This window comes from Brachycentrus maculatus, unplaced genomic scaffold (genome assembly GCF_059751285.1).
Source record: "Brachycentrus maculatus isolate JH-2025_06_01 unplaced genomic scaffold, ASM5975128v1 h1tg000003l, whole genome shotgun sequence".
Lineage (NCBI taxonomy): Eukaryota > Metazoa > Arthropoda > Insecta > Trichoptera > Brachycentridae > Brachycentrus > Brachycentrus maculatus.
Genome location: NW_028280758.1, coordinates 1,830,078 through 1,852,416, shown reverse-complemented (window position 1 = coordinate 1,852,416; position 22,339 = coordinate 1,830,078). Strand labels below are relative to the sequence as shown.

Here is a 22,339-nt window from a genome sequence, read left to right as displayed (position 1 = left end):
TAATTGGAGATAATCCAGATTTTGTGAACAAGTATTTGGACACAATCAAAATGTTGTAAAGTACCTCTTAACGATTTTGTCGGGCTTTTAGGAAGTTTAATTGTTTTATTTGACACACTGATATAATTAAGATATCATTTGTTTATATTATATGATTTGGTGTTTAATTTATAGAACTCTATTTAATTTATATATTAAATGCAACGCATATTTTTTTGAGTCTTATTTAATATGGACAGCTAATGTTTTTATAGCTGTAGTCAATTGCTGTGACAATTATATCAGTAATATTACAGTATGTTTTTTTTACTCCAATACATGACTGAAATATCATCAAGGACTTGACATATAAACACAAATGTACTATATTTAACTATTTTTAAAAATTATATAAGCAAAAATGTAACTAAAAAGTCATCATCGAATATATCTACAGAATATCTACGGGTTCGATTCTAGCCAATTGCATAATGAATTCAAGAAAGATATATTTTTAATTGGTCTGGGTGTTTGTGATGTATTTTTCACATTTACCTTCCCTATCCTTTATATTCCTCCTGCAGACAGGCATCTAAAATAGACGGTTTGCGGGTTATTCCTTTTAAAAAAAATTTTTTTTTTAAATAATTCAAAAAATTAGAAGCATTTACTTTCTCAGTTCTAATTGATGCATTGTTCCACCCACTATTGCTGACTTGCAAAATACCGAAATACTTGTTCAATCGCGTCGAGTTGCCATAATATTAGTATAAGAATATTGTCTCGGTACATTACTGTACGGTGGAAATATACAAGGTACAGGCCGCGGAATATCATCGTCCACGTTGGCTGTCATGCTAGTTGGGCTACTGCCAGCTTTGGGACATGCTAGACCAGGGTGACCATTATACAAGCATTTCCTCTCGGAATTTTAAAACGGTTTCACACTGCGCTCTTTCCTATAGTGAGTTGATCCACCTGCTTCTGACACTAAGGCGTCGTCCTAATACAACGCGATCACGCGACCGTCGCAGTTTTCGCGAATTTTACTCGTTCGAATCCGCGTTACGAACTTTAATATAATATAACATATGACTTTGATGACTATTTTTTTCTTTCATTATGTATAAAAGCTCGTTACTCTTTTCCTTAAAATAGTATTTGTAATAATATAAAATAATATATTATCATTATTGTTATTATTATTATATATACATAATAATAATAAAAATTATAATATCTCAAAATAATAATTATTCTCGTATAAATAATGTATTTAAATGCACTGAATTTTATTTATATCAAAATTAATAATGAAAATACGATAGAAAACATTTTCATATTACCTACCTCTGTTCTACCGCACAGTCACTAAATTGTAGTAACAGCATATAAAAAGAATTTAGAAGAAGCGTTCAAAAAGCAATGAATTTAAATCGCGTAAGTATAAATGATATCATTTATTCATTTGACATTTAATTTGTAGAACTCCATTTTAATTTTTTAATTTAATTTTAATAATTTTTTAATCAAACACAGATTTTTTGAGTGTACCAAGTTGTATTTTTTTTAAAAAAAACACAAAAAAATTATAGTGTGACAATTGTTTTGCTTAGTTATAGCATTCGTTTGAAAATGCCATAACTAGGCGAAACGACTGTCACAATATTAATTTTCATGTGTTTTTTAATAAAACATACCTTAGTAGACTCAAAAAATCTGTGTTTGATAAAAATATTAATACGTAAAAAAATTATATTTATAAATAATTGTAATTACAGTCTGTTCACAGGTATTTTACCTCTAGTTTTTTTTATAAAATCGTTTATTCGGTAGTGTAAATAATTGGAAAAAAACTATGGGTAAAATAACTGTGAACAGACTATAGTTAGGATAAGAATGCATCACAAACACTTGTTTCAATATCATTGCTATATGCGTATCTGTAGAGCATGTTGCATTCTTCTACTATTATTCAATACTATTATTAATGCACCGTATTTTTACCCTCACATAACGTTTTAAGTACGACTCGCCTGGCTAAATAAACAAATTAATTATTGGTCACCCGAAAGCCATTGCCCTGACATGAAGCAATTAGGGGCCTTTATTTATTAAACCGTTAATATAAATAGCCTACATATATATGTCTTGATGAACACGGATTGAGAAAAATCGACACTTGATCCCGGCAATTAAATGGCTTATTTCGGGAACGGGTCCACTGCATAGTTCGTAAAAGCAAACTCGACAAAAGGAAAATTGAAAATCGTATTACTTATATTATTCTCTTGCTGTCGTTAAAACTAAAATATTTGTTTTCACGTGAGTGCGGCTATAAATTTACTCATTTTATCGTATAATAGAATGCCTTGATTATGGTCCAAAATACTACGAATTGAAATGAACTAGAATGTCTTTTGTATAAATAATATGTTTTTATTGAATGATTTTGTGGATAGGTCTGGAATCTGAATTTATTTCAGGATGCTGCGTCTGATAATTTCTGAAACGCTTAAAATAAAATAATCACATCGCCATTCAAGTTTCAATTAAGTCTTAATTATTTTCTATAATTAAGCGTATTTTGTCCGCCTCCTTAATTTTGTGGTCGCTGCTTTTGGCTACCGTACTAAAAGTCCCGGATTCAAATCCCACCTGGGTCAAATAAATATTAGTAATTTCTCAGTCTAATATTTATTTAATATTACTCGGACAAATTATATAAAAAATAAAAAATGACTACATGATTTATCAATTATTTTTCGCTTCCCTATAAATTTGTAGTGTGTAGATTTATAATGTTTTCGAAACAGATAATTCAAATATATACAGTCCGTTCATAAATGTGTTATTTAGACTTATTTTTTATGTAAAAATAATAAAACAAAGATCAACATTCTTAACATAAACCCTTTTCTCAAAATTCCCAGTAAATAAAGAAGAAAAAATCTATAAACACATAAATCATACAACTACTTAAAGAAAACAAGCACTAAAAAGTTGGAACAACCATATCCTAAACATTTAAAAATAATTTGGAAAACAAAAAAAAAATATATATATATATATATATATATATATATATATATATATATATATATATATATATATATATATATATATATATATATATATATATATATATATATATATATATATATATATATATATATAAATATATATATATAAACATATATATTTATATATTTATATATATATATATATATATATATATATATATATATATATATATATATATATATATATATATATATATATATATATATATATATATATATATATATATATATATATATATATGTATATATATATATATATATATATATATATGTATATATATATATATATATATATATATATATACATATATGTCGTATATTAAAAGCATTGTTATTTTGTGGTATGGTAATATAACACTCTCCTTATCATTCATCTTTAACTTTGTGTAATACCACTTAAAAAAACACACTAGTTAAGTTAAGATACAAATAAGCATTTTTGAAAGTGGTATTATACAAAGTGAACGATGAATGATAAGGGGTTTGTTAAAATTACATACACATAGACATAAAAAATTTCAACAAATTTCAAATTCTTTCCTTTAGATTTAAAAAATCTAAAATTCACAAACACTTAAAAAGTAACTTAACGAACAAAATAAACGTACACAGACTTTGCAATAAAAAACTAAACAAGATAATTTCCTCTCCAAGCACAAGAGCTTGTGTCCTTATTTAGGATGGTACCGCATAAAAATATATGTACCCTAGTAATATTACTTACATATTTAATAAAAATTTAAGAATAAAAAATTTATACAACCTTACAAACAAAAAAATAAGTGAATAATAAAATAAGTAATTATTTCACTCTAATAATTATTCAATATTACCCTGGACTGGTACCTGCAGCGGAGGGCTGATCACCTTTCCTTCATGTTTAACGATAAAAAAACCCTGCGTTTATAGGATGCAGTGCCCTATCCACCATTGGGTGTGGATAAGGGTTTGAACAAGAAAGGAAGGAAAAATAACAAAAATAATTAAAATAATATTATATTTGGATAATTTATTTAGCTTATGTTATTCCCGTAACATACTAACCTCAAGAGCGCTTCACTGTGATTTTATTTTCTGATAAGGGTTTGAAGAAGAAGATCAATAAAAAATATTAAAATTAAATAAGAATGAACTAACAATTTTCTACATTTTTCGTAACATAGTTCTCACCGTTCGCGACGTTGATGCCTAGTAATATTTCAACGTTTAACAAAAGTAAATTTGCGAGTAATATTAAAATAATTTAACGCCTGAACGTCTGGCTGTTTGCCGCATGGTATACATTCTCAAGGAGATCGCATATTTTCTGTTGCCGATATTTCGTAACGATTTATTTTCATCTTCAATCCAATCTTGGGCCACAGACTTCGATACGAGACATCAACTTCGTAGCCCAAACAATCTATAAGTCACCTACATTACGATATGGTTACACACAGCGTATACCTACATTACGATATGGTTACACACAGCGTATACCTACATTACGATATGGTTACACACAGCGTATACCTACATTACGATATGGTTACACACAGCGTATACCTACATTACGATATGGTTACACACAGACTATACCTACATTACGATATGGTTACACACAGACTATACCTACATTACGATATGGTTACACACAGACGTATAACTACATTACGATATGGTTACATATATATGTAGTTGCAGGCCCAAACACTCTATAGGTTACCTAAATTACGATATGGTTACACAGACGTATACCTACATTATGATATGGTTACAAACGTATCGCTCACTCCTTTCAAGAACGTCATAAATCAAAAAACTTGATTTTTCAGGAGAACGTTTTTAAAGTTTAAAAATATAATTCAGTGTATAAAAAATAAATATCAAGCCACTTATTAAACTTTTTACTGTGCAACAGATCTTTTTAGGTAAAACCTGAAGGGTTTTTCTCCATTTGAAAAATATTTAATACATATATTTAAAAAATATATTAAACAATACCTTTTCTTCAAAATGCAAAATCAACACTTTCTGCCCTGTAGCGGGTAAATATTAAGCTAAAAATATGCCGCTTTTGCTGGTACATAGTACATTTTCTGGGCATTCCGAAAACATGCACAACTGAAAATTGACGATTTTTGATTTATGACGTTCTTGAAAGGAGTGAGCGATATGTATACCTACATTACAAACACTACATATACGTCACCTACCTATAATAATTAATTAAGAAATACTTTTCCTCAAATTCTTACATTGTAACATTTTTTAAAAGGAATAGCCCGCAAAGCGTCTATTTTAGATGCTTGTCTGCAGGTAGGATAATAAAGATGAAAATGTGAAAAATACATTACAAACGCCCAGACCAATCGAAAATGAATCTTTCTTGAATTCATTTTTCAATTGGCGGGAATCGAACCCGCGACGCCAGTTTCGCATTCGAGCGTCTACCCTACTACGCCACGGCGCCTGTCGTAATTAATTCGTACCTTTTTTACAACTTTTTTGAAGTTCATTTTTTTTAAAGTTCATTCTACAAATTTATGAGGCGAATGTTGTTGGAAATAGAAAAGAAGACCGAGGAAAACTTGGCATGATATAATTAAGTATTTGTAAGCGGTCAGGTTAAGTCAGAATGATCGGCGGGTATGTATGAGGAGATGCATGAACGTGAAAGAGGCGAAGATTGTTTACAAAGACAGATTGATGTGGCGTCCTATTCTTCCTACCTACCCCTGCGGGGAGTGGCGTGATGGTCAGTTAGTAAACCCGATGTGTATACATGTATATATATTTATATATATATATATATATATATATATATATATATATATATATATATATATATATATATATATATATATATATATATATATATATATATATAGATATATATATATATATTTATATATATATATATAAATATAAATATATATATTTATATATATATATTTATATATATATATATATATATATATATATATATATATATATATATATATATATATATATATATATATATATATATATATATATATATATATATATATATATATATATATATATATATATATATATATATATAAATATATATATATATTTATATATATATATAAATATATATATATATATATATATATATATATATATATATATATATATATATATATATATATATATATATATATATATTTATAAATATATATATATATATATATATATCCGCCTCCGTGGTGTAATGGTCAGCGTGTTTAGCTATCGTGCTGGAGATCCCGGGTTCGATTCCCAGGGGGGGTGAAAATAAATATTAGTGATTTTACCCAGTAATATTTATTCAATATTACCCTGGACTGGTTCCTGAAGCGCAAGAGTGATCACGTTGCCTTCATGTAAAAAATTATCAAGATAACACTGCGTTAATTCGATGCAGTGCCCTATGCATCATTGGGTGCGGATAAGGGTTATAATATATATATATATATATATATATATATATATATATATATATATATATATATATATATATATATATATATATATATATATATATATATATATATATATATATATATATATAAATTGACCTATTATGCACTATTATAAAATGTATTTGGGTATTCTAAACAGCTTTCAACGATATAACTTTTCACTTTTGGTATTATCTAAATACAACAAATATAACCATACTGAATATTAAAATAAAACCACATCATTGAATGCCCGAGTATTGAGTGCTTTGATGTATCTAACGGAGTAAGTACATAATTCGTATAAATTGATGGATCGTGGAAAGATATCATCATTCAAAGGAAATGTATAGATCGTTAGACCAGTCGCAATAGTAATGAAAATTGCGTTTTATTGTCATGAAATCGATGAGGGGGGTTATGTCTGAATAGTATGCAGATTAAAGTCAATTCAAACCTATCCTTTTTTGACATCTTGTCAAAGATGAAGAAGAATATGGAAGTCTTGGCTTTTACGGGGCTGACGACCGTCATAGGCTGGTTTAAATGATCATTTTACATACAACGGTCTATGACGATCCAGCCTATGATGGTCGTCAGCCCCGTTAATGCCCAGACTTCCATATTCTTATTCATCTTTGATGAGATGTCAAAAAATAATATTAAAAATAACTCCTATAATTGGAGATAATCCAGATTTGTGAACAAGTATTTGGAAGACAAGACGCACTCAAAATGTTATAAATTGTTGAAACCTGTTGAAATAGTGGTCATCTTAAATTAATTATACATATTTTAAAATTGATACTTTTTAAATATGAAAATGGTAATACTTACGTATATTTTTTCTATATACTTAATTAATATTTTAGTATGTACAGCTCACTTTTTCGATTAAAAATATTCTTTTCAGTTATTAAAGTTAAACATTTTTTAAAAACCTTTATTAATAATATTATAAAGTATAAAGTCGAAATTGTATTTTTTTAATCAATTGAATTAACGAAGACTCCTATTATTGCATTTCATTTTCAATATATAACCGAATGATTGAAAAAATAACAGTGAAACAAACTTATGAGGCGCATGTAGTTGGAAATAGAAGCAGAAAAATATCGAGGAAAACTTGGCTTGATCAAGTATTTCAAACACTTGAAAGTGGTCAGGTCAGGAGTTAGAATAATTGGCGGGTATGTATAAGGAGATGCACGAATGCGGAAGAGGCAAATATTGTGTTCAATTTGTAGACATAGTGGTGTGGCGTTCTATTTTGTCTGCCTACCCCTGCGAAGAAGCGGCGAGATGGTTAGTTAGCTAGTAAGATAGTTATTAATAAACTATTAAACACTTATTAATATTACTGTTTGTAATCCGTTCCCGGGTTAAAAAAAAAATTCCCAAAACATGAAAATTCCGTCATTTTTTTAATGTATTTTTTTTTTAAATATAAATGTATGGATATAACTACCTTTGACCAAACCAATTGATTATAAAATACTAAAATAATCCAGTACTTATTTAATGCGATTACGATTGTACATAGAAACTGGCCTATTGTAGATGCATGATTAGTTGCGTCGACGAGTTACGCGAACAGAAGCACCTACTCGTATGCTCGTGACGAAAGAACACGCCAACCTTTACCTTGCGATGATTTAAATTAGACACCAATGCCAACCGTCGGCGGCGATCAGCTTGTCGTACTTATAATATAAAACACGGCACCGCTACGTCATCGCTCTCACTAGAAAAAAGACTACAATATTATCGCCAGTTTTTCACCCCGCCACAGTTTACGTTTTCCCGCCCATTCGGCAACTCGGTTCCCGCGCGAAACTGAAATTCGAATAAAGAAACATAGAAACATGATTCAGCGGACGGTTTTAAAATTGATTACTTACTTCCAGAGAAAACGCGGGAAACGTGGCGGCGCTTGTCAACAGCACGGCTCCGGCGGAAAAGAAAATTCGGAACCACGTGGAAATAAAAACGGAACGAGAGACGTTATCGCTCAACCCGTACGCAAAAGTCACGTGTGTGAAAATACTGAAATAACAGATGTGACGCTCGGCGAAGAAAACCCACAAGACCTACCGTATGAAATAAAGAACTCCCAAGTAATGGGAAGGTAAGCGAATATTCCAATTTAACCTAATATTATCATTATTTCTTTCATTAACGGCAGTAGTCAATTTGTATATAATGTATAACATGAAAAAATAATTTATTTATTGTTTCGGCATTTACGTTGTGGTAAGACATGTTAAAATGATTGAGGATACACTTGTTTTATACCACTTGAGTTTATTAATGACTACTAGATTAGGAAGCTAAACTTCCATCGTCATAAGGTCTGTCAGGAAGGCTAGATGCTTTTGTATCAGATCTGGGAATGCAGTTGGTCAACTTTTGATATATTTTTACAAATTTGTACAAATGTTAAATTACAAAAGTACAAATGTTATTTTTTTTGGTTTACAAATGCTTAATTTGATCTACTTTGGAGTTATTAACAATCAATATTTTATTGATATTTCAACAAAGATGAACACATGTCACATCCACAATTCTACCCATGATTGACAACCACACTACTCAAATTTGTATATATTAAACTATATATCTTCTCTATATATATATATCTGACTCCGAGATACCCCTCGTTTAGTGTGGGTATGTCCATTTTTTTTAAAGAAATATTTAAATTGGAAACAGAACGTGTAAAAGAAGATATGCAGTTAACAAAAATTAATGAAGCAATAGGGCATAAAGATCTATCGGATTTAGAGTTGTTTTATTTGTAAAGTATGACAATACGAATAAGACACATATATCGCTCACTCCTTTCAAGCACGTCATAAATCAAAAATCGTCCATTTTGAGTTGTGCATGTTTTTGGAATGCCCAAAAAATGTACTATATCCCAGCAAAAGAGGCATATTTTTAACTTAATATTCAATGAGTGGCTTGATATTTATTTTTAATACATTGTATTATATTATTAAACTTTAAAAACGTTCTCCTGAAAAATCGACTTTTTTTATTTATGACGTTCTTGAAAGGAGTGAGCGATATGAGCTATTTGACAAATCTTGATTGAAGTAAGATATTGAATCGATTGTGTCTATTTTATTGTTTCTTTTGTATTGTTTTGCATTGTTTAAATAAATAAATAAAAATATGAAACAGCTCCCTCTTCAACCTTCAATGTTCCAAGGACCCAACTCTAAAATTTAGAATTAGCTTCATATACGGTGTTTGAGTGCGGAATGCATCGAAACGCGTGTCATAGTTGATTTTAAGAAAGAGTGGTATTTACTAAGTAAAATATTTTTTTTAAATTAATTGATTTTACCACAAAGTGACTGCCGAATCAATTAAATTTTGTATTGTTTTTGGGGATCAACCTTATTTATCAATAATTTAGTATTAACTGTACACATCCACTCTCATTTTTAAGACAAATAAACTAAGTATGCTACAATATAAATCCTTGTTTATAAAAGGCAAGAAGAAATTTCTTAGGCAACTTATATGTATGTATTTTAAAAATATGTTTAAAAAAACACAAGTTTTTGCAACACTGAACTTCCTCATTACAAAATTTTATTATCTATTGAAAGAAGGAAAATATTTATGATTCAATTCATTGCGCGAACTATTCAGCTGTTCTTTGTTTACAACAGAATGGTAATAATCGTTAAACAATATTTTACAGCTAAACCGCAACACTTTCCCGCTAGTAAAGTTTCTAGCTAAATTCAAATGTAGTATATTTAGCTTTTGAAATAAATAAAACGACTAAATTTACACATTGTTTGGCACGCAAGAAACTTAGCTTTATTTAAATATTGTGTTTACAATATTTATAGTAATAAATTCAGCATTAAACTCAGATTTTTTTAATTCGTATTATTATAGTCCGTAGTATATTATAGTCCATATGCAGTAAAACGCACATGTAGCTACCACGCTGGAGGTCCTGGGATCGATTCTCTGTAGGTCAAAACAAATAAGCCTTTTTGATTATTTTAAATAAATTAAGCACTTGTATAATACCACTTAATGAGTTATATTTCATAACACACGACTAATTTCGAAAACTGTTTTTTTTGCTCGTTAGTTTTACTCACTTGTAGATTAAAAACTCCGTAGTTTTCATAACTAGTCGTGTGTAATGAAGTATGTACATCTCATAAAGCGGTATTATACAAATGTTTTTTTTAAATAACCAATATGTCATTCCACTAAGTTAATGCCGAATAGATAAATAATATAAGCCTTTTTCACTATGATATTTATTTAATATTAGCCTGGACTAACACTTAAAGCGTTGGACTGATCACCTTACATTTGTACAGTAAATTATCAAATTAGCATTACATTAATTTGAAGCAGTGCCCTCTGCATCATTAAATGCAGATATGGTGCAGTGATAGTAGTGGTATCAATACACACGTCTATGTTCTTCTTTATCTATGTTGAGATGTCAAAATGTAAATAAAAAACTACTAAATGGAGAAACCCAGATTTGTTAACAAGGATTTGCACACACCGAATATGTTGTGAATTTATTGATTGCACCTGAAAATGTTTTTACGTAGGTACCTAGTCGCCTCCCGAGACCTCCTTCCCGGAGACCTGATCATCAGAGCTGACCCTCTAGTAGTGGGTCCTTGCGCGGGGTGTGACGTCATCTGCCTCGGCTGCTACCATCCCATAGTCACGAAGGAAATCTATCGGTAAGAAAAATCACGAAGCTCATATCGCTCAGTCCTTTTAAGAATGTCATAAATCAAAAAACTTGATTTTTCAGGAGATCGCTTTTAAAGTTTGAAAATATTCTGAAATGTAATTAAAATAAATATCAAACCACTTTTTGAACTTTTTACAGTGCAACAGATTTTTTTAGGTGAAACCTGAATTTTTTTCTCCATTTGAAAAAATATTTGATACATTTAAAACAATAATTAAACAATACCTTTTCTTCAAAAGGCAAAAACAACACTTTCTGCCCTGTAGCGGGTAAATATTAAGTTAAAAATATGTCTCTTTTGCTGGGATAAAGTACATTTCTTGGGTATTTCGAAAACACGCACAACTGAAAATTGACGATTTTTGATTTATGATGTTCTTGAAAGGAGTGAGCGATATGTATTATGGATCTCTTAACTGGAGATGAACTTAACTTAGGTCATGGAGCATTTTGAGAATACTTGTTATAAAAATTTCAAATGAAAGCTCTATTATGTCATTAGAAAGAAGATTGAAGTCTGAGCATTCCAGGGCTTAAGACCTAACATTTGGCTGACTAAACTGATCAATCTATATCGTTCACCATTCAGCTCTTTATTGATTTATTATAATTCATTTTTGGAACTTATATATATGCAACGGTTTTGGATCCCCTTCACGTGTCGCGTACTTCTTTCAAGAACGTCATAAATTAAAAACAGTTAATTTTCAGTTGTGCATGTTTTCGGAACGCCCAGAAAATGTACTATATCCTAGCAAAAGAGGCATGTTTTTAACTTAATATTTACCCGCTACAGGGCAGAAAGTATTGTTTTTGCATTTTGAGGAAAGGGTATTGTTTAATAATTTTTTTTAATATACTAAATATTTTTCGAATGGATAAAAAACCTTCAGGTTTCACCTAAAAAGATCTGTTGCATAGTAAAAAGTTCAGTTAGTGGCTTGATATTTATTTTTAATACATTTTATTGTATTTTTAAACTTTAAAAATGTTCTCTTGAAAAATCTAGTTTTTTCATTTATGACGTTCTTGAAAGGAGTGAGTGATGTGTGTATTTATGTTTTGTCTTCAAAGAATTAAAATCGTGAATGCAACACGCCTACAACTTTTTATAACCTCAGTGTGCAATATTTAAACGGATTCATCAATTAAACCCATCTTTAAAATTTAAACATCAAAAAGCTTTTGAAAAGAAACGTTAACTTCTACTAAAAGTTATTGTATTTTAAACACCACCTGTATTTATGTACGAAAGTCAGTGTTCATAAAAATAAAATAAAATGTATACTGCTGATTAGGGTTATAAATCATCTTTAACTGAATTTTAGTTTTCTGCTGCATGCTTAAATGTTTCCCATAATTTCAACTCAAAATGATTTACACATTTAAGACGGTTTTCAATTTTGATTTTATTTTATGTTTTGTATTTTTTTCGCGCATCATTAGAACTTCTAACGAAGAAATCTATCAAGATTTTTTACGAATACTTATATTCTTCTACCCCTTATCCGCACCCAATGGTGCATAGGGCACTGCGTCGTATTGACGCAGTGTTATCTTGATCGTTACCGACAATAAGGCAAGATGATCACTCCTGCGCTTCAGAGACCGCAGTGTAATGTACCGTAGTGTATCGTACTGGAAGTCCCGTGTTCGATTCCAAGGAGGGGTGAAAATCTATATTTGTGACTTTACAATCTAATGTTTATTTATTATTACCCTGGACTGTTCCCTGGAGTGATCACCTTCATCTTATAACACTTAGTGCCTTATACATCATTGGGTGCGGATAAGGGTGAGAATGAAAAGAAAAATGTTAAAATGTAATATCTAAGATACGATATGATTCATCGTAAAAAGAACACACATTTTAACCAAAATTATTTTTTACTTCAATTATCATGTTTATTTATGGTTTATTTATCATGTTTTTTTAATGTATTATGTTTTCAAAATAATCCTTTCATTATATTGACGGCTCTCGCATATGCAATGTAGTTCATTAATTCCAACAACATAAACTGATATTTGAAATCGTCTATCAACAAAGCACTTACTCTTCAGACCATTATGGATATTTCAGGAAATCTTTTCAGAAGAAACGAAATTATTGATTCCATGAACCGTCATGACGTTTGAGATTTATTTGTTTAACGAAAAACGAGTCAGAAATCCAAGAATGTAAATATTTAGAACATATCAATTATTAACAGAAATAATAATACACAAATCTGAGAATTTTAACCAGTTTATAAATCGAATATTTACGTTGAAATGTAGTATGTATTAATTTGGCATTAACTTTAATACGCGATTATTTAAGTATATCAGTATAAGATCACTTTTTGAGTTTATTATTATAAACACGAATTGTTCGAGAACTACAAATGTTTTCAGCAACAAGTGAAAATACAAACTTTTCTTAAAATCTATTTTGACACGTTGTTCCTATACCACTGCATCTTAATTTTTTTTATGACACGTTGCTCGATGCATTCCACATCATTTTCAAATACCATAATACTTACGGTGTTTGAAAATGATGTGGAATGCATCCAAACATTTTTCACAATAGATTTTAAGAAGTAGCGGTATTTATCAAGTGAAATTTATTTTAAAAATGAACTAATTTAAATGAAAAACTACTAACAAAATTATTCAAAATTAGATGTATATAGAATAACTTGAAATTTTATAAAATAATACATTTCTTTACTTGCTTCTGTATATATAAATACAGTACCTGACTAATAATACTTAATATTGTAATTTGCGACTCTTTATACTAACGATTCACATGTTCAATCAGAACGATCAGTTGTTTAATGCCCAACTCGCAATAATAAAATTCAGTAAGCTTCCGGCAATGCATAGAATCGGACTAACCCAATTTTTAGAATACATGTTGGCCTTTTTTGTTTTATATATATATATATATATATATATATATATATATATATATATATATATATATATATATATATATATATATATATATATATATATATATATATATATATATATATATATATTTATATATATATATATATATTTATATATATATATATATACACATATATATATATTTATATATATATATATATATATATATATATATATATATATATATATATATATATATATATATATATATATATATATATATATATATATATATATATATATATATATATATATATATATATATATATATATATATATATATATATATATATATATATATATATATATATATATATATATATATATATATATATATATATATATATATATATATATATATATATATATATATATATATATATATATATATATATATATATATATATATATATATATATATATATATATATATATATATATATATTATATATATATATTATATATATATATATATATATATATATATATATATATATATATATATATATATATATATATATATATATATATATATATATATATATATATATATATATATATATATATATATATATATATATATATATATATATATATATATATATATATATATATATTATATATATATATATATATATATATATATATATATATATTATATATATATATATATATATATATATATATATATATATATATATATATATATATTATATATATATATATATATATATATATATATATATATATATGAAAATTGTTTTGTTTTCAGATGTACCAGATGCAAATGGCCACTCTGTGCAGCATCCTGCCCAGGACTCCACCAGACATTAGGACACTCGGTACAAGAGTGCGCCATTCTGGAAAAACAGTGCCACCTAGATAATGAGGATATCAAAGATCTCTACCACGCCATTGTTCCCCTGAGGTATTATTTTTTCGATAATTTCTTTTTCTTTTTTGTGTTTCTTATTAGATACCTTATTAATTAATTGGTCGCCTTAATCATTAGATTTTCTGGTATTAATCATTAAAAAAAAATTAAGTGTAAATATCGCATAATATCCCAAAATAGTAGATGATATTTTTGTGGTTAAATTCCATGAAAATAATTTATTTTGACACAGCATAATATTTTTATAATATTTTACTGTTTAATTTTTAGTTTTTTTTTTCTTCCAATTTTTTGACGTCCAAAAACGAAAAAACCTCCAATTTGATTTGTAAAACGTCCAGTTTGAAGTAAAAAAAACTGTATGATTATTTCATATTACTGTATTCATTTTGTCAATTTAATACTATAATATTCACAAAGCAACCACCTAACCAAAATTGCATGTTAATGGATAAAATCTCTTTTTATTGAATAAACAACGTTGAAGCGTAGGTATTGAGTATATAAAAATGATGTGATAATAATGACAATAACACTTTTATTATTATTACTATAGCTTATTTAATAAAAATGTAAATATTATTTTAATTTTAAATTTGTTGTATTTCACAATATAATATAATTACAAGTACAAAAATATATATTAATACAAAAAAGATCCCACAAAAGCTTGGATTGTTTGTGGGCATACTTTTTATTTTGGGTTATAGAATAGAATACTGGAAATATTTGAATATGTAAGAGTACTGAAAGTATACAATAGATACAAATTAAAATTGCTAATATAAACTTAAAATATTTGAAACAGGAAAAAAGTATAAGAGTTATAAATTAAAAGAAGAGGCTACTAACACTTTTTTTATAAACAATAGCAAAATCTTAGATCGAAAGAAGTTTAAATGATTAGTGTCTATCATATAGTAATATTTCTAATGCCTTTATTTCAGGTGCCTCATTCTGAAAGCTTCAGACCCTGAAAAGTGGGCGGCAGTCAACAGCATGGTGGCACATAATGAAATAAGAAAAAACAAGTTAGAATTGTGGAAACACAATCAGATCATGGTGGTCGATAGAATCAGAAAGTCATGGGATATGCCGCAGTACACCGAAGATGAAATTCACAATATTTGTGGCATATTAGAGGTACCGGTGTGATTAACTATTATTTAAATTTGCTGGCGTATTTATATAATTTTTTTAATAAAAAAGTGAAATATTTGAATTTTTAATATTTACACAAATATTTCAATTGCATGTTATTTCTGTGAGCCTTAGCGGCTCATTATTAGAAATTGGTATAAAATTGTGGTGCAGTGGGTTCGAACCGAGAAACTCTGACTAAAGAGACCGTAACACTAACCACGGAACTACAACCTTCCGTGATGTTATGCTTAGCGTGTCTAGCTACCGTGCTGGACTCCCGGGTTCGATTCCCAGGGGGGAATAAAATTTAATATTAATTTATTTTTTGACATCTCAACATAGATGAAGAACAATATGGATCTGGTCATTTATGGGGCTTAAAAATAACTCCTAATTGGAGATAATCCAGATTTGTGAACAAATATTTGGACGCACTCAAAATTTTGTAAATAAATATTAGTGATTTTACATTTAAATATTTATTGAATATTATCCTGGACTGGTCCCTGAAGCGCAGGAGCGATCACCTTGCCTTCATATAAGTAACGATCAAGATAACACTGTGTCAATACGACGCAGTGCCCTATGCACCACTGGGTGCAGATAAGGGTTAGAGAGAATAAAAAGGTGCATTTTTGCAATTTTTGCATATATATTGAAAGCTGTCCCACCGCATGCTCAGATCTGATCAGAGGCATCTAGGCTTCCTGACAGATCTGCTCTTGCCAAGCAATTTATTTTTTAACAAAGTTGCGAAATTTATTGAAAATGTGAAACGATATAAATGAATATGAAACAACATAATTTTTGCATTTACATTATATCGAGCAGGTGTCAGCACTATAACGGACGATGATTGAATTGAACAGGTGAACGCGTTCGAGGTGGGTCCCCTGGGCGCCAGCCTGCGCGCGCTGTACCCGCGCGCCTACCTGCTCGCGCACGACTGCACGCCCAACACGACGCACACGGACGACGCGCGCCGCTGCCTGAGCGTGCGCGCCGCGCGACGCGTCCAGCGCGGACAGGCCATCACCCTGAGCTACGCCTACACTCTGCAGGTTTAAACTCACCCTGATACAACCCTAGCATGGACCAAAACAAGGATGCTTTAAAAAAACTAAGCACTTGTATTAAACCACTAAATGAGCTTTATTTTATTAAACACGACCAGTTTCGAAAATATCTGTTAGTTTTTTAAACTAGTTATTGTTTAATAAAATAGAACTCATTGATACAAGTGTTAACTCGTTTAATACAAGTGTTTTTTTTAATAATCAACATGTCATTTTGCAATGTTAAGGCCGAATCAAAAATAAAATAAGGATGGTTTCATCCTCACTGAATGCACTCCAAATTCGATCTCTAAGATGCAAGACTGAAATTAGTATTATCGATCAAATTAACCTATCCGGGAGTATGGACGTATATGAACGTCGCTGGGAATTTTTTCCAAAAGAGTATCGTGGTTTATAAACGTCGAAGGTCGTCTGTCATTTGGTATGATGTAACTTGTATAGCAATGACATCTGTGGATATTTAATTTTGCTGTAATTTAAAAATATTTCGAAGAGGAGTCCCATTTTATTATTATTTTTACATAATTTATATCTTCAAATAAAAAAAAATATTCCAATTTCATTTTGATATTGGCTTGCGATAAGCTCAAAGGGCCTTTATATGGCCGGCCTGGCGAGCACGGAATTGGATAGCATGTAAACGCGCTCATGGCAGCGAACCGGTTAAATGTTAGTCTGTAATGTATTTATTAATTATGATTGAATAAATTGAATTGAATTATTTTCAGAATACACACAAACGACGAGAGCACCTCATGGAGAGCAAATTCTTCGAGTGCAAGTGCGCGCGCTGCACCGACCCTCTAGAGTTGGGTACCTACGCCGGGGCGCTTCTGTGTCCGCGCTGCGCGAGCGGCAACACCGCCCGGACGGATGGCAACACCGCGCCTGGCGGGAAAATCTCTAGAAAGAAAAATGGCCGCAAAAACAGCGCGGGCAGTGACGGCGGGTCCTTGAATGGCGGCGTCGGGCTGCTCCTGCCCACGGATCCTCTGGACCACACGGCCTCTTGGAAGTGTGATACCTGTCCTGACTACACGCTCAATAACAGTCTAGTCAATGCTTTAGTACAAAGGTCAGTTAAATACATATACACATAAGTATTTGACAACAGAGAAATCAAGCATCATTCTGATGAAATTGTAAAAAACAAAACTTTTGTTTTTTACCACTTGAGTTTATTTTATTATGACGACTAGTTTCAGAAGCTATGCTTCTTCGGAAGATATCTTCAGGTCTAAATACAAATATAATTGAGTTAATATTTGGTCGTGAAGATGGAATCATAGTTAAGCGGTAAAAAACAAGTGTTTTAATAGATTTATATTATCCACTGACACTTCGTGATGGAATTGCATTTTTAATTTATTATTAGATTAAAACCAATATTTTTAGCTTTTCCACTTTTTTATTTGACCAGCGACCGGGTTTCGTCGTTACCGACATCACCAGTCTGATGATGTCGGTAACGACGAAACCCGGTCGCTGGTCAAATAAAAAAGTGGAAAATCTAAAAATATTGGTTTTAATCTAATAATAAATTAACAAGTGTTTTTATTACAATTTCATCATGTCTTACCAAAAAGTGAATGCCGAAACAATAATTGAAATATCATTCTGGTGTTTTATTATCATCACCTACTGCACATTTAACTTAAATACAGTGAAACCCGGTTTTTATGTCCCCGGATTTAATATTTTGACCAGATCTGTAACGATTTTTTGACATTATGCGCGATCATCGTTTACGTGCAGTTTATACGTTTTTTGTTTGCTTTGTTTGTCAATGTAAGTCAATGCATTTACATTTTCCCCCCATTTAAGTCTTTTTTCAGACCTTAGGTGCGTTATTATGTCGTGTATAATAATGCATTTTTCTGTTAAAAATCGATTTGGTATTCAAACAAATTAAAAAGGTTTCTAAATTAATAGATTTATATTATCCACTGACACTTCGTGATGGAATTGCATTTTTAATTTATTATTAGATTAAAACCAATATTTTTAGCTTTTCCACTTTTTTATTTGACCAGCGACCGGGTTTCGTCGTTACCGACATCATCAGACTGGTCTGTCGATGTCGGTCAAACCAGTCTGATGTCAAACCAGTCTGATGATGTCGGTAACGACGAAAACCCAGTCGCTGGTCAAATAAAAAAGTGGAAAAGCTAAAAATATTGGTTTTAATCTAATAATAAAAATAAAATTAAAATTAAAAAAAAAAATGAGAAAAAAGTTTCCAAATTATGTTACATCATAAACAACTATTTGTATTGAATGGTAAAAATAAAAATAATAAATTTAGAAAAAATACTGTTTTTTTTTCAGAATAAGTGATGAATTCGATGCCATAGACGCCAACGATTTGGATCGATTTGAGTCATTTCTACGGCGATACCGAAATGTACTACACCCAAATCACTGTCTCTGTTTATCTGCAAAGCTGGCTCTCAGTCAACTCTATGGAAAGGTGACAAATTTATTTTATTAGAAACAATTTTTCTATATTACCAACTTTTTTAGTTCAATATTATCTTATTTCACAAAAATCAATATAATATTTCGCTTTACAGATAGATTCCCACCTCATCCACAAGATGTCGCCTTCCCAACTGGAAAGGAAGAGAGACATCTGTCGGGATATACTGAAAGTATTTGACGTTATAGAACCGGGCTTTTCCAGACTCAGAGGTTTGTGCCGAACGGAAACTGTAATTTTTCTTTCATGATTATTATCAAAAATCATCGATATCTATGTAACTAATATTTTAAGTAATTTGTTATTTTCAAAGCCCATGTAAATACCAAAATACCCCAAAATACAGATCATGCACTAGTTATATGTACGGATATCATAAATTCCGTACCATGGACTCCCAAAGTAATTTTTCATTTAATTGAAAAGAATCTTATGACAATGTTTTTTTGCTTTTCATAATATGTATATAAAAATTACAAAAACAGAAATATAATACTAAAATAATACAAAAAAAAATCCCACAATCCCACAGGCATGGGCTGTGTGTGGGTATATATTTTATTTTACGTTTTATATACATAAGTATATATATATATATATATATATATATATATATATATAATATATATATATATATATATATATATATATATATATATATATATATATATATATTTACATACATATATATGTATAAAATAAACGGATCTGGAATGAATATAATAGATATCAGAAATATAAATAGATTAAAAGTGCAATATAAATCAATCAAAAAAATTAAAAACCGTAACAAATAAGTATGTACTATATGAGTTATAAGTTTAAATAACAAGCTACTTAGATCTGTTTTTTTAATAAATAATTTAAATCGAAAATTTTTAAATCGAAACAAATTTAGGTAATTAGTGTATATCAAATAGTGTAATTAAATTATTATTTTTAAACTATATGTTTACTTTCAGGGACTACTTTGTATGAATTACACGCTCCACTTATGGTACTAACAACAAGAGATTATGAAAAAAGAGACATCTCGAAGGCAGAACTGAGAACAAGACTAATGGAGGTAATTTTATGTAATTGATACCTTTTTAAAAAAAAATTAAATGCATACTTTGTTTGATGACTGATAAATACTTCTACATACAATACTTAAATGGCTGCTCAATTATATTAAATTTACTGCGACATTTAACGTACCTTATTGAAGGGTGATGATTTTTAAAAAAAATGTTTTTTTATGGTGCTATTTAATTTAGTGAAATTACACTTTCTAATTAATGTTCATCATTTTTATTATTTAAGCTTATAATTTGACCAGACAATTTATTTACAACATTTTGAGTGTGTCCAAATACTTGTTCACAAAATCTGGATTATCTCCTATTACAGGAGCTATTTTCATATTATTTTTTGACATCTCATCAAAGATGAAGAAGAATATGGAAGTCTGGGCATTTACGGGGCTGAATTTGAGTAGTGTGGTTGTCAATAATGGGTAGAATTGGTGAATGTTACACGTGTGTAAAGTGATCACTTAAACCAGCCTATGACGGTCGTCAGCCCCGTAAATGCCCAGACTTCCATATTCTTCTTCATCTTTGATGAGATGTCAAAAAATAATATGAAAATAACTCCTGTAATAGGAGATAATCCAGATTTTGTGAACAAGTATTTGGACACACTCAAAATGTTGTAAATGTTCATCATATGGACAAAATAAGTAATTAAATTCTAGTCCATCATGTATAAATTGTTTATTATTCATCGTACAAAACAAATTACAAATTTACAATAATGTGCCTTCACTGGGGTTTCTCGTGCCGAGGGCACATTTTACAATAATTGATTTAAATTATATTAAAAAAAATATTTCATGATTTCCTATCAAATACGACATGGCCAAATTATGCAAGGTATTTCAGATCTACCCACCTCCACAATTCATTTGTGAAAAGCACTTTTATACTTAATTTCGTTAATTAATGACTTTATGGGTAATAGTGAATAATGAAAGTTAACTAACTAACTAACTAACCATCACGCCGCTTCCCCGCAAGGGTAGGCAGAGAGAATAGAGCGCCACACCACTCTGTCCTTGCAAACATTCTTCGCCTCTTCCACGTTCATGCATCTCCTCATACATACCCGCCGATTGTTACGACTCCTAACCTGACCACTTTCAAGTATTTGGCATACCTGATCGTGCCATGTTTTTCTCGGTCTTCCTCTGCTTCTTTTCCCAATAAAATTCGCCTCATAATTTTTTTTTACCGTTCTTTCCTCACTCATTCGTTCTACATGTCCAAACCATCTCAACACACCTTTCTTAATTTTATCGATAATGCTTATCTCAGCTTTGCATTCCTTCCTTATTTCACTATTGGCACATCTATCATACATCGTTTTGTCGCACATTCTTCTGAGAGATCGCATTTCGACTGCATTCAGTCTACTAATAATGAAAGTTCTTTTGACCAAAAGAGGTGCGAGTGATATAAAATATCAAACAGACTGCGCTGACCTAGTTGAA

At 29.6% G+C, this 22,339-nt stretch overlaps 1 protein-coding gene across 8 annotated transcripts in view; it reads left to right on the top strand.

The window, feature by feature from the left end:
* Nucleotides 1-22,339, top strand: part of LOC148314023 (uncharacterized) — a 38,437-nt gene that overhangs the window by 15,161 nt on the left and 937 nt on the right. For 7 of the 8 annotated variants that reach the window (XM_088261540.1, XM_088261467.1, XM_088261688.1 and 4 more), the window contains 9 exons: nucleotides 8,419-8,639; nucleotides 11,116-11,253; nucleotides 14,983-15,138; nucleotides 16,053-16,248; nucleotides 17,118-17,309; nucleotides 18,056-18,402; nucleotides 19,656-19,797; nucleotides 19,901-20,018; nucleotides 20,769-20,872. In XM_088261540.1, coding sequence (XP_088117666.1) covers nucleotides 8,419-8,639; nucleotides 11,116-11,253; nucleotides 14,983-15,138; nucleotides 16,053-16,248; nucleotides 17,118-17,309; nucleotides 18,056-18,402; nucleotides 19,656-19,797; nucleotides 19,901-20,018; nucleotides 20,769-20,872 — 1,614 coding nt within the window. Of the gene's footprint in view, nucleotides 1-8,376; nucleotides 8,640-11,115; nucleotides 11,254-14,982; nucleotides 15,139-16,052; nucleotides 16,249-17,117; nucleotides 17,310-18,055; nucleotides 18,403-19,655; nucleotides 19,798-19,900; nucleotides 20,019-20,768; nucleotides 20,873-22,339 lie in introns of those variants that run through there. The other variant, XM_088261303.1, reaches the window with a different exon arrangement.